Source organism: Rattus norvegicus, chromosome 2 (genome assembly GCF_021556685.1).
Source record: "Rattus norvegicus strain SHRSP/BbbUtx chromosome 2, alternate assembly SHRSP_T2T, whole genome shotgun sequence".
Classification (NCBI taxonomy): domain Eukaryota; kingdom Metazoa; phylum Chordata; class Mammalia; order Rodentia; family Muridae; genus Rattus; species Rattus norvegicus.
The window spans coordinates 73,421,662-73,434,427 of record NC_141535.1 but is presented as its reverse complement, the minus strand read 5'-3'; the positions used below and the strand labels follow the sequence as shown (position 1 = coordinate 73,434,427).

The 12,766-nt window shown below is 36.6% G+C and overlaps 1 protein-coding gene across 2 annotated transcripts in view; it reads right to left on the bottom strand.

Annotated features, from left to right (window-relative positions):
- Window positions 1-12,766, bottom strand: part of Cdh12 (cadherin 12) — a 1,210,919-nt gene that overhangs the window by 85,374 nt on the left and 1,112,779 nt on the right. For both annotated transcript variants that reach the window (XM_087621288.1, NM_001427475.1), the window contains 1 exon segment: window positions 342-595. In XM_087621288.1, coding sequence (XP_087477414.1) covers window positions 342-595 — 254 coding nt within the window.

Below are 12,766 nucleotides of genomic sequence, written 5' to 3'. Positions count from 1 at the left end.
GTATTACTCTATGTATTGTGAAAGTACTTTGATATCACTGCTCCTTGGTATCATTCTTTAAAGTTGTTTTGCCAGTCCCTTTCATTAAAAAAAAAGTGACTCATTAGTTTGAGTGACATGTCCAGCATTGCAACACTGTACACAGTATTGTAAGGATTTATGTTGGTTAATGCATTGAATTTCTGTGACAATCCTTCGACCATCACACTAATAAGTAGCCATTAAATTTTGTGGGACATGCTCTACTACTATTACTTAGCAGCACCTTTAATAATTAAGTTTTTTATTTCATGTTGATCTCTTTTTTATTTCTAATGAGCATTAAAAAATGTTTTTCATACCTAACAGCACTACTGCCCACATCAAGGTCTTGTGCTGTGACAGCTCCGATGATGGTCCCCACAGGAGTGTCTTCATAAACCTCCATGGTGTAAAGTGGCTTGCTGAACACTGGCGGCTCGTCCACATCCAGCACGCTTATTTTTACCGTAGCAGTATCTTTAAATGGCCCAGCCGAGTGAAAGCGGTGGTCAAGGTGAAGGTTGGAGGCCTCTACTTTAAAAGTATATGCCTTCTTTGTTTCAAAATCTAATGGCTGTAATAAAGACAAAATGAGAAATTATATTTATATAGATCTGGGCAGAAAATGGTGAACATTGCTTCTAAGCAATCTGACAGCTGCTTACAATGAATTACACACGTTTCAGCTTCTCCTCTTCTATGAATACAGAGTTGATAAAGTAAAATGTAAATATGTAGGAACATTAGAGATGAGCGGCATGTTAGAAGAAACCTGTACTGTTAATTATCTTAGTACACAGAATTAACAAATCTCCATCTCCCTATCAAAGTAGACAGGGCTACTCAAGTCCTCCCTACTAGGCAATGTGCAGTGAGAGAGACGTGATTTTGCTTTTATCCAATACTGACATCTACTGGACACAAGTAAAGACTGAAAGAATAGAGCAAAAATGAAATAAATTTTTTGATTATTTAGATTTCAGGTCCACATACAATGTTAGACATTTGTTTTTCTTACTTTTCCCCTAATACCATTTTCTGTTAAAAGTCTTGAACGCCAAGGTATTTTATTAGTAAAAAAGCGTATAAAAGTCAGCAGATTGGTCATTACAGTTGTTTCCATTCCAATAATAATATCTAATAATTAGATATTATTAGAATAATAACTCAAACATTGGTAAATTATAGAAGACATTACAAGTAACATTACATCATGCCTCTTTATTTTCAGTGTACATATGCACTAATGCTCAGTTTTGATTTTCTTCTACTTTTAAATATCAGACTTTCATCTCCATATCTGGATACTTAATAGTCTATGATCACTGTAGCATGGGAGCAATGGGACACTTTCTTGTGGGAGAGGAAGTTGAGCTGACATAGAATCACATTATGTGGCTTAGGCTGGCCCTGAACTGACAGCCCGCCTAGCTCAGCTTCCCTATAGCTGTGATGGCAGGTGGGGTCAATCGTACTCAGCTTTGTGAGGAAAGCTACTAGTAACCATCCCAGAGCTTAGAAGGCTGATGCTTGATGATCTAGACTTTAAGAGCATCAGGGGCTACATAATGTAAACCAAGTGAGCCAAAAAAGGCAACCATTTGCCTAGAGATATTGGCAAACATTTCTTATTTTAGGAAGAAGAAAATAATACAAATATGACAAGGTTTAGCTTGGATAAGTTAGCACAAGGCAAGGTAGACACATATTTTAAAATATCTGCTGGGGGCCTTCATAAGGAACAAAAATATTGGTGTTACAATTAAACTCTTAAGAATTCAATTGTAATTTCTAAGAAGGAAATTCATATTTTAGGGTACAAGGAAGGTGCTACATCATGCCTCTTTACTTTCAGTATATTCTAGGAAAAGATGCATTGTATAATTTATACATTCCAAGAAGTAACAAGTTTGTCTCCATAGACCATTAGTCTGAAAGAGAAATTATATATATTTACACACACACACACACACACACACACATCTGAATATATATATATATGTATATATATATATATATACACAAAGATGGAAAGGAATACATGATAATCTGAATTAAAATATAAAAGTGTCAGTTTTTATAAGTGCTCAAAGTTCTGAATGTATTAGACATTATAATGTTGAAGTTAGTAACTGCTGATTTCTATTTCACCAACACTGATTTTTATTAGCTTAATTGTACGTGTTTCCAGAAAGCAAGCTGCATGTCCATCACTTGGGCTTGCTCCATTACTACTTTCAGAATCAGATGTTGTGTCTTAGTATGCAGTCATGAGCATCACCTTCCCCTCATCTCTCTCCCTGATTTGTCCTACATATTGAAATGTCTACATTTGCGTTATTATAAAAAAATCCTTCTCGACAATCCTTAAAATAAATTTTTACTTTGCACTTATCTGAATGAATTTGGCTCCCTGCTCCTATGTCAGTTTCATGGTAATGGCTGAAGAAGGGAATTCTAAATTCCTTTCTCTTTTTATTATACATCATTTTTTGAAGTCAGGCTAGTCAATAGCTTTGGGAAACTCTTCACCTAACACTCCTGGAGAAAATTAAGTGGTCAAGTTTAAGGGGTAGGGGTGCATTGGTGAGAACCTATTTCTACCTATAGATTTGTTTTGCAACTGAAATCTTGCATCTTGCAGTAACAGAGCCCTGGAGAAAAATTTTAAGAGAAGCAGCACGGTAATATCCAAGATGGAGCTCCTTCTTGATGACCCTGACACTTAAGCAATCTCTCCTTAGAAAATGATACATCTCAGTAAAAGCCGACAGAATCAGCAGCTGGCTCTTTGCTTGAATTTAACTAACCTTACAGCCATCTTGATTTGGGGATAATGAACTTCACTTGCTAGTGATCACAATAAAATTCTAGCATTTAAAGAAGTAAAGAATGAAAATGATTTGCTTATAATCTTTGAACAGTGAATATTTCTGTGATGTTGAGTGGATTTAATTCTCACACAGTAAATAGAAATCCTTCTGACACCACTCACAGCCCAGTCAAATAAGAAAGATTGTAGAAGTGTAAGAAAATGGTTGTTAAAACAGAGTGTCAATGAGTAATTCCTTCTCCTTAGCTAGGATTATGCCGCTTAAGCCAGATTTTTTTAAAAGGTAACATAACATGGTAGGGAGCTAGGTGATAAGAGGTCAAAATTTTAATGAAATAAAATATGTACATTTAACATTACTCTAAAATTAAAACAAAGAAGAATTAGGGAAGCTACAATATTCAGTGACTCTTTCCTTTTGCATTCTCTTTTGCCTTAGAGGCAGAACAGTCACAACAATAAAGATCAGAATGTGCAGATATTTTCTTTCACTTCTGAGGATGTATTAAATGTAATCATTTAGGTGACTCACTTCCCACTGTCTCCCAGAGTTCCTGCTTCTACATAATGTTATGTAGAAATCAATGGGCTCCATTTATTGATGTTTTCATGAATTTGAAAATCAATATTTCTGGAGGACAAAATGCAGAAGTGCTTGCATTTATTATTATTTTATTTTTATTATCATGACTAAGTGTCCCACAAGGGCGCCCAACATCTGTGTTCAGTAGACCAGAACTAAGAGTAGGCATGGCATGTGAATTTGATAGCCTGTCAACAAACAAGGACCTGAGTTTTAAGGGAAAACAAATTATATGAATATAAGTACGGTCCTTAACAATTTGACATATAATTGAGCCTCTGACTTAATAGGTGAGGACATTTTTATTTTTAAGAAGTGATGAAGGCAGCTTTGTGGCTGTCTTCTGAGAGGTTACTTCTGAGGAGATGGGTACACATAATAAATGACAGAAACACTAGGAATTGAGGATGATCACAGACAAAAGCTGACCAACGAAAAATCTCAACAACTAAATCACTGGTGAACACATTTTGCTCCTAGGAGATCAAAAGAGAAATTGATGCTATGGTTCAGGTCTCATTGCAGCACCAATTGATACTGTAATTCTTGTTGAGTCGTGCTCAATAAGGGCACTGACCCAAATATTCGGACCAATAATAATTGCCGTTTGCTGATGTTTATATCCTCTTGTCCTCCTCCTCCAGATTTTATAAAGAACATGTATCTTTTCATTAACTCAGTAAGGTGATTACTCTCACAAACTGTATCCTGCATTAAAGGGCTTCTGCCATGCAGAATCTAAGAAGACTTAATAGTCATTAGAAAGGCACACTTTCAAGGAACGAATGATTAGAAGATGTCACTATCTGAAAAGGGACAGCGTATGTGGAAAAAGAGTTGGTAAGACTTATATCATAATAAACCAGGATGAAAAGACATAAAGAGCACACTTTTCATTGGATATTTTTATTTTCATTTCAAATGTTTTCTGCTTTCATGGTTTCCTGTCCATAAACCCCCTACCCCATACACTCTCCCCTTCTTCTATTAGGGTATTCCCTGACTCATCCACCCATACCATCCTGCCTCTCTCCCTGCCCTGACATTCCCTCATGCTGGGGGTCCAGCAGGACCAAGGGTTTCTCCTCCCACTGGTGCCCAACAAGGCCATGCTCTGCTACATATGCAGCTGGAGCCATGGGTCTGTCTATGAGTACTCTCTGGAGAGTGGTTTAGTCCCTGGGAGCTCTGGTTGGTTGGTATTGTTGAAGCACACACTTGAAATGTAAGCTCACTACTCTAGCCTAGACAATAAAGATAAAGCATTCAGGATGAGGTTTGTTTTACAAAACAATCACATTTTTTCATGACAGATTTTTATGTTCAATAATCTGAAATTTCATTAGGAAAGAAGCTTAAGAGACTATGCATATTTCATAATCACTAAGAAAGGTTGAAAATCAATATTTCAATAAAATCTGATCAAGCAGTGGATAAACTGAAGGAATCACAGTATGAGGTGAGAATGTCCTTGAAAGAGAAAAATAGACTGAAACTAGGACATTTGAAGTATATTCATTCTTTCATCATTATTTTGATATATTGAATCATTATATGTGTGTGTTCACATATGTAAAATAAAAACAGAATTTTCCTGCACAATTTTCTAAATAAATTATGTAATTTAAGAGGTTCCAAAAAGGTTAAAGAAAAACTACTTATTCATTTTTCCTGCAAAAATATTATACTGAGTTTCATATTAATTATAATACTGCCACATATTGATCATTTTAAAAATTAACTTAAAATTAAAGCATGCTATTCAAATGACTCCAGTTAGTGACAATAATTTCAATATACTTCCAGTAGCTGACTCAATGCAAATGAAGTCAAGTGCAGAACTGTCAAAGTCCTGAATACTTCTATGTACAGATTTCAATTAAAAAAATCCTAAAAATAACCATTGAGTCAAATAATGGGTCTTGAATTGTGTGTGTGTGTGTGTGTGTGTGTGTGTGTGAGTGTGTGTGTATCATTCACATACAATATAAATAATTTCCTAACACAGAGTTTTTCATCACATGGTAGAACATTTATGATTTTTAAACTTAAAATTTACAGCAAGATATAGTATTCCATCTGTGAAATCAACACTTTATTTTTATTATTTTTAAAATATAATTAACTTTGTGGTGCATGTGATTAAACATAAAAATAAATGTACTAAAGTATATAACAGTTAACAAACATACAGTACTTCTTTAGCCAATGGAAATTTAAAACATTCTATGTACTTCAATGATACATTTTTTATTTATTGAAAATAAAAACTACAGATGTGGTGAACTACTTCTAGGGACATGAAATATAATGAGAATCAAATATTCTAAATGTATGTACGACATGCACCCGAGGAGGTTAGAATGAAATGTTTACATTTTAGGAAAAATGTAAGAGTTAAGATTAATTAAATTAAAGTAAGAAAAGGATTAATGAAGACAATTTTTCCTGCAGTGCTTCCTTTATAGAATGAATCAGCTACAGAATTACAATCAGTCTGGAGTACTGAAATGTTACTTCTCTGTCTACTGAATATGCCAAAAAAGACAACAGAGAAGGTATTTCCTCCTCTGTACCTGGCTGGTGTTGAAAGTAAAAAAAGAATTCATATAGCATGAACAGACGCAGCTACACACACACGTGAGCACACACACACACACACACACACACACACACTTTTGGAGTATAGTATACCGAATGAAAGTAGGTGTGAAGACTGCGAGAAGAGCCAATACAGAAGTGGAAATGAAGAACAAAGCAGGTTTATATCAAAACATTGTCTGGATAGTGAGTTGTAAGCCTGACCCAGAAGAAACACTGGAGAAGATCAATGACCTGATGGCAAGGCATGTCCAGATTTGCTAGATCCATAGTTTAGAAAGAATCAAAGGGAATGTATGAATATATACATATATATATATATATATATATATATGTGTGTGTGTGTGTGTGTGTGTGTGTGTGTGTGTGTGTGTGTGTGTGTTTACAAATATATTGTACATTCACCTTCCTATCTGTGTGAATATTTGTGGGAAACCTGACCATGGAAAACAGAGGTCCTTTGAAGATGGCTTTATTGCTTTCCACTTTTTTTAAAAGGTAGGCTCTCGTAAGGGAGAGAACAGAAAACACAGTAAAAAATAAAATAAAATAAAAGTCAACCCTTTTAGTTGCTGCCTTCATGGAGAGATGAAAGTCAGCCTCCAGGTGCGACTACATGCCTGAGAGAAGAGTTAAGACCAATTTTTCTGCTCTAAGTGACCTGCGTGATGGACTAAGGACACACAAAGGCAGAAGTCCTCTGGAACCCAGCACTTCTGGTTTCTGGCTGTGACCAGTACCTCTCTAATCCTGGTCCACAGCTCGTTGCTCCCAAATCCCGTGGGAGAGAAAGCTGAACACTCAGAAGTGTGGGAAATCATGAGACTACAGGGCAGGACAGACTGCCACTTCTGCCAAACTTTGCCCACATCTCTGGCCAAAGAGGAAACTGCAGAGTGCCTCTGGACACAGGAATATAGGAGTAATCAACTGCAGGAGCCCTAAGGTCCAGATCTGCATCCGAATCTGAACTGAACTGTTCAAACAGCTCCATGCACCCAAATCCTGTGAGGGGGAGAGCTAGACCATCAGAGAAGCAAACACTCCTGTGAAACCAGAAGGGACTACTCTTTGCCAACATTCACAACTCAAGAAAAAATATCTTGTGCCATCTGTGGCCCCTGCTCACAGGGACCTAGGAGGAGTAGGAGCAGGACCCTCTGGTTGCTGCACTTACAGAAAGCTGAAAGCCTGCAGCTACGAGCGACTACAGGCCTGAGAGGGGTACACTCTGTTCCCATAACTGACTGAAAGAAAACAGGAAAACAGGTCTCCAGTAGTGCTGGCACACAGGCCCACAGGAAAGTCAAGCCACCATCAGAAACAGGAAGACAAGATAATACCAGAGACATTGTAAGGGAGAGAGACAAGCACAGGAACCCAAGCAACAGAAACCAAGGCTACATGGCATCATCAGAGCCAAATTCTCCCACAAAAGCAAACAATGGATATCCAAACACACCAGAAAAGCAAGATCTATATTTAAAATCTCATTTTATCATGATGATGGAGGACTTTAAGAAGGTCATAAATAACCCCCTTAAGGAAATACAGGACAAGACAAGTAAACAACTAGAAGCCCTTAAATAGGAAACACAAAAATCCCTTAAAGAACTACTGGAGAAAACAACCAAACTGGAGAAAGAAATGAACAAAACCATCCAAGAATTAAAAATGGAAATAGAAACAAAAAAGAAAGCACAAAGGGAGACAACCCTGGAGATAGAAAACCCAGGTAAAAGATCAGGAGTCATAGATGTAATTATCACCAACAGAATACAAGAGATAGAAGAGATAATCTCAGGAGCTAAGATAACATAGAAAAGATAGACACAACTGTCAAAAATAATGTAAAATGGAAAAAGCTCCTACCCAAAACATACAGGAAATCCAGGACACAATGAGAATATCAAACCTAAGGATAATAAGTAGAAAAGAAAGTGGAGACTCCCAACTTAAAGGGTCAATAAATATCTTCAACAAAATCATAGAACAAAACTTCTCTAAACTATAAGAAAGAGACGCCCATACAAATACAAGAAGCCTATAGAACTCTAAATAGATAGGACCAGAAAAGAAATTCCTCCTTTCCCATAATAGTCAAAACACCAAATTCAAAAAACAAAGAAAGAATATTAAAAGCAGTATGGGAAAAAGGTCAAGTGACATATAAAGGCAGACCTATCAGAATTATAAAAGACTTCTCAGCAGAGACTACTAAATCCAGAACATCCTGGACAGATGTCATACAGACCCTAAGAGAACACAAACTCCAGCTCAGGCTGCTATATCCAGCAAAATTATCAATTAACATTGAGGGAAAACCAAGATATTCCATAACAAAACCAAATTTATACAATATCTTTCTACAAACCCAGCCCTACAAAGGATAATAAATGACAAAGCCCAACACAAGGTGGCAAGCTACACCCTAGAAAAAGCAAGAAAGTAATCTCATTGCAACAAAACCAAAAGAAGAGAAGCACTCAAACATAATCCAACCTCCAAATACATAGATAACAGGAAGCAACAATCACTATTCCTTAATATCTTTTAACATCAAAGGACTCAATCCCCCAATAAAAAGACACAGATTAACAGACAGGATACATAAAGAGGAGCCAGCATTTGCTGCCTACAGGAAACACACCTCAGAGAAAAGAAAGACACTAACTCAAGTAAAAGGCTGGAAAACCACTTTCCAATCAAATGGTCTGAAGAAGCAAGCTGGAGTAGACATTGTAATATTGAATAAATTTGACTTTTAACCAAAAGTATCAAAAAAGATAAGGAAGAACACTTCACATTCATCAAAGGAAAATCCACCAAGATGAATTCTCAATCCTAAATCTTTATGCTCCAAATACAAGGGCACCTATATAAAACAAACCTTACTAAAACTCAAAGCACATATTGCACCTCACACAGTAATAGTAGGAGGTTTCAAAACCTCACTCTCATCAATGTACAGATCATGGAAACAGATATTAAAGAGAGACATAGAGAGAATAAGAGAAGTTATGAATCAAATGGACTTAACAGATATTTAGAGAATATTCCATCCTAAAACAAAAGGATATACCTTCTTCTCACCATCTCATGGTACCTTCTCCAAAACTGACCATATAATCGGGCACAAAACAGGCCTCAACAGATAAAGAAATATAGTAATAATCCCATGCATAATCTGAGACCACCACGGACTAAGGGTCGTCTTCAATAACAACAATAAGGAAAGAACACCCACATATACATGGAAATTGAACAATGCTCTATTCAATGATAACCTGGTCAAGGAAGAAATAAAGAAAGATATTAAAGACTTTTTAGAATTTAATGAAAATGAAGGTACAACATACCCAAACTTATGGGACACAATGAAAGCTGCGCTAAGAGGAAAATGCACAGCTCTGAGTGCCTGCACAAAGAAACAGGAGATAGTATACATCAGAAGCTCGACAGCACACTTAAAAGCTCTAGAACAAAAAGAAGCCAATACAACCAGGAGGAGTAGAAGACAGGAAATAATCAAACTCAAGTCTGAAATCAACCAAGTATAAAAAGGACTAAACAAACAGTCAACAGAACCAAAAGCTGGTTCTTTGAGAAAATCAACAAGGTAGATAAGTCATTAACCAGACAAACCAGAGGGCACAGAGTGTGTGTCCAATTTAACAAAATCAGAAATGAAAAGGGAGACATAACTAGAGAATCAGAGGAAATAAAAAAATCACCAGATCCTACTACAAAAGTTTATATTCAAAAACACTTGAAAATTTGAAAGAAATGGAAAATTTTCTAGACAAATACCAGATAGCAAAGTTCAATCAGGAACAGATAAACCACTTAAACAACCCCATAACTCCTAAAGAAATAGAAGCAGTAATTAAAAGCCTCCCAACCAAAGAGAGCTGAGGACCTGATGGATTAAGTGCAGAATTCTATCAGATCTTCATAGGAGACCTCATACCAATCCTGCCCAAACTATTCCACAAAATTTACACAGACAGAGAACTACCAAATTCCTTCTCTGACGCAAAAATTACTCTTATACCTAAACCACACAAAGACCCAACAAAGAAAGAGAACTTCAGACCAATTTCCCTTATGAATATTGATGTAAAAATACTCAATAAAATTCTTGCAAACTGAATTCAAGAACACATCAAAACAATCATCCACCATGATCAAGTAGGCTTCATCCCAGGCATGCAGAGATGGTTTAATATGCAGAAAACCATCAACATAATCCACTTATAAACAAACTCAAAGATAAAAAACAATGATCCTTTCTTTAGATGCTGAGAAAGCACTTGACAAAATTCAACGTTCCTTCATGTTACAACTCGTGGAAAGAACAGGAATTCAAGGCCCATATCTAAACATAGTAAAGCCATATACAGGACACCAGTAGCTAACATGGAACTAAATGGAGAGAAACTTGAAGCAATCCCACTAAAATCAGGGACTAGAGAAGGATGCCCACTCTCTCACTACTTATTCAATATAATTCTCAAAGTGCTAGCCAGAGCAATCAGACAACAAAAGGAGGTCAAAGGGATACAAATTGGAAAGGAAGAAGTCAAGATGTCACTATTTGCAGATGAAATCATAGTGTACTTAAGTGACCACAGAAGTTCTACCCAACAACTACTAGGCCAGATAAACAGCTTCAGCAAAGTGTCAGGGTATAAAGTTAACTAAAACAAATCAGAAGCCTTCATATACCCAAAAGATAAACAGGCTGAGAAAGAAATTAGGGAAACTACACCCTTCATAATAGTCCCAAAAATATAAAATACCTTGGTGTGACTTTTACCAAGCAAGTGAAAGAGCTGTATGATAAGAACTTCAAGGCTTTGAAGAAAGAAATTGAAGAAGAGCTCAGAAGATGGAAAGATCTCCCATGCTCATGAATTGGCAGGATTAATATAGTAAAAATGGCCATTTTTACCAAAAGCAATCTACAGATTCAATGCAATCCCCATTAAAGTCCCAATCCAATTCTTCAGAGAGTTAGACAGAAAAATATGCAAATTCATCTGCAATAACAAAAAACCAGGATATCTAAAACTATCCTCAATGATAAAAGGACTTCTGAGGAATCATCACACCTGATCTCAAGCAGTATTACAGAGCAACAGTGATAAAAACTGTATGGTATTGGTACAGACACAGACAGATAGACCAGTGGAATTGAATTGAAGACCCCGGTAATGGGGAGAGGAACACCAATACAGAAGGGAGGGGGAGGGGTTAGGGGGATATTGGCCCGGAAACCAGGAAAGGGAATAACAATCAAAATGTAAATAAGAAATACTCAAGTTAATAAAGATAATAAAAAGCAAATGAATATAAAAAAAAGAAAACCCAGAAATGAACCCACACACCTATGATCACTTGATTTTTGACATAGGAGCCAAAACCATACAATAGAAAAAAGATAGAATTTTCAATAAATGATGCTGGTTCAACTGGAGGTCAGCATGTAGAAGAATGCAAATTGATTCATTCTTATCACCCTGTACAAAGCTTAAGTCCAAGTGGATTAAGGACCTCCACATCAAACCAGATACACTCACTAATAGAAAAAAAAGTGGGGAACAGTCTCGAACACATGGGCACTGGAGAAAATTTCCTGAACAGAGCAACAATGGCTTATGCTTTAAGATCAAGAATCTGTAAATGGGATCTCATAAAGCTGAAAAGTTTCTGTAAGGCAAAGGACACTGTCATTAGGACAAAATGGCAACCAACAGATTGGGAAAAGATCTTTACCAATCCTAAAACCGATAGAGGGCTAATATTCAAAATATATAAAGAACTCATGAAATTAGACTCAAGAGAGTCAAATAATCCTATTAAAATGGGGTACTGACATAAACAAAGAATTCCCAGCTGAGGAATATGGAATGTCTGGTAAGCACCCAAAGAAATGTTCAACATTTTTAGACATCAGGGAAATGCAAATCAAACCAACTCTGAGATTCAATCTCACACCAGTGAGAATGGCTAAGATAAAAAAAAAAAAAAAAAAAAAAAACTCAGGTGACAGCAGATGCTGGCGAGGATTTAGAGAAAGAGGAATACACCTTCATTGTTGGTGAGATTGCAAAATGGTGCAACGTTTCTGGAAATTAGTCTGAAGGATTAGTCTGGAGGTTCCTCAGAAAATTGTACATTGCACTACCTGAGGACCCAGCAATACCTTTCCTGGGCATATACTCAAAAGATGCTCCAAAATACAACAAAGACACATGCTCCACTATGTTCATAGCAGACTTGTTTATAAGAGCCAGAAGCTGGGAAGATCCCAGATATCCCTCAACAGAGGAATGGATACAGAAAATGTGGTACAGTCCCACAATGGAGTCTTCTCAGGCATTAAAAGCAATGAATTCATGAAATTCATAGGCTAATGGATGGAACTAGGAAATATCATCCTGAATGTGTAACCCAATCACAGAAAAACACACATGACACATGGTATGCACTCATTGGTAAGTGGCTATTAGCCCAAATTCTCGAACTACCCTAGATGGACAGAACACATGAAACTCAAGACGGATGATCAAAATGTGAATGTTTCACTCCTTCTTTAAAAGGGGAACAAGAATACCCTTGGCAGGGAATAGAGAGGCAAAGATTAAAACAGACACAGAAGGAACACCCATTCAGAGCCTGCCCCACATGTGGCCCATACATATAAAGCCACCCAATTAGACAAG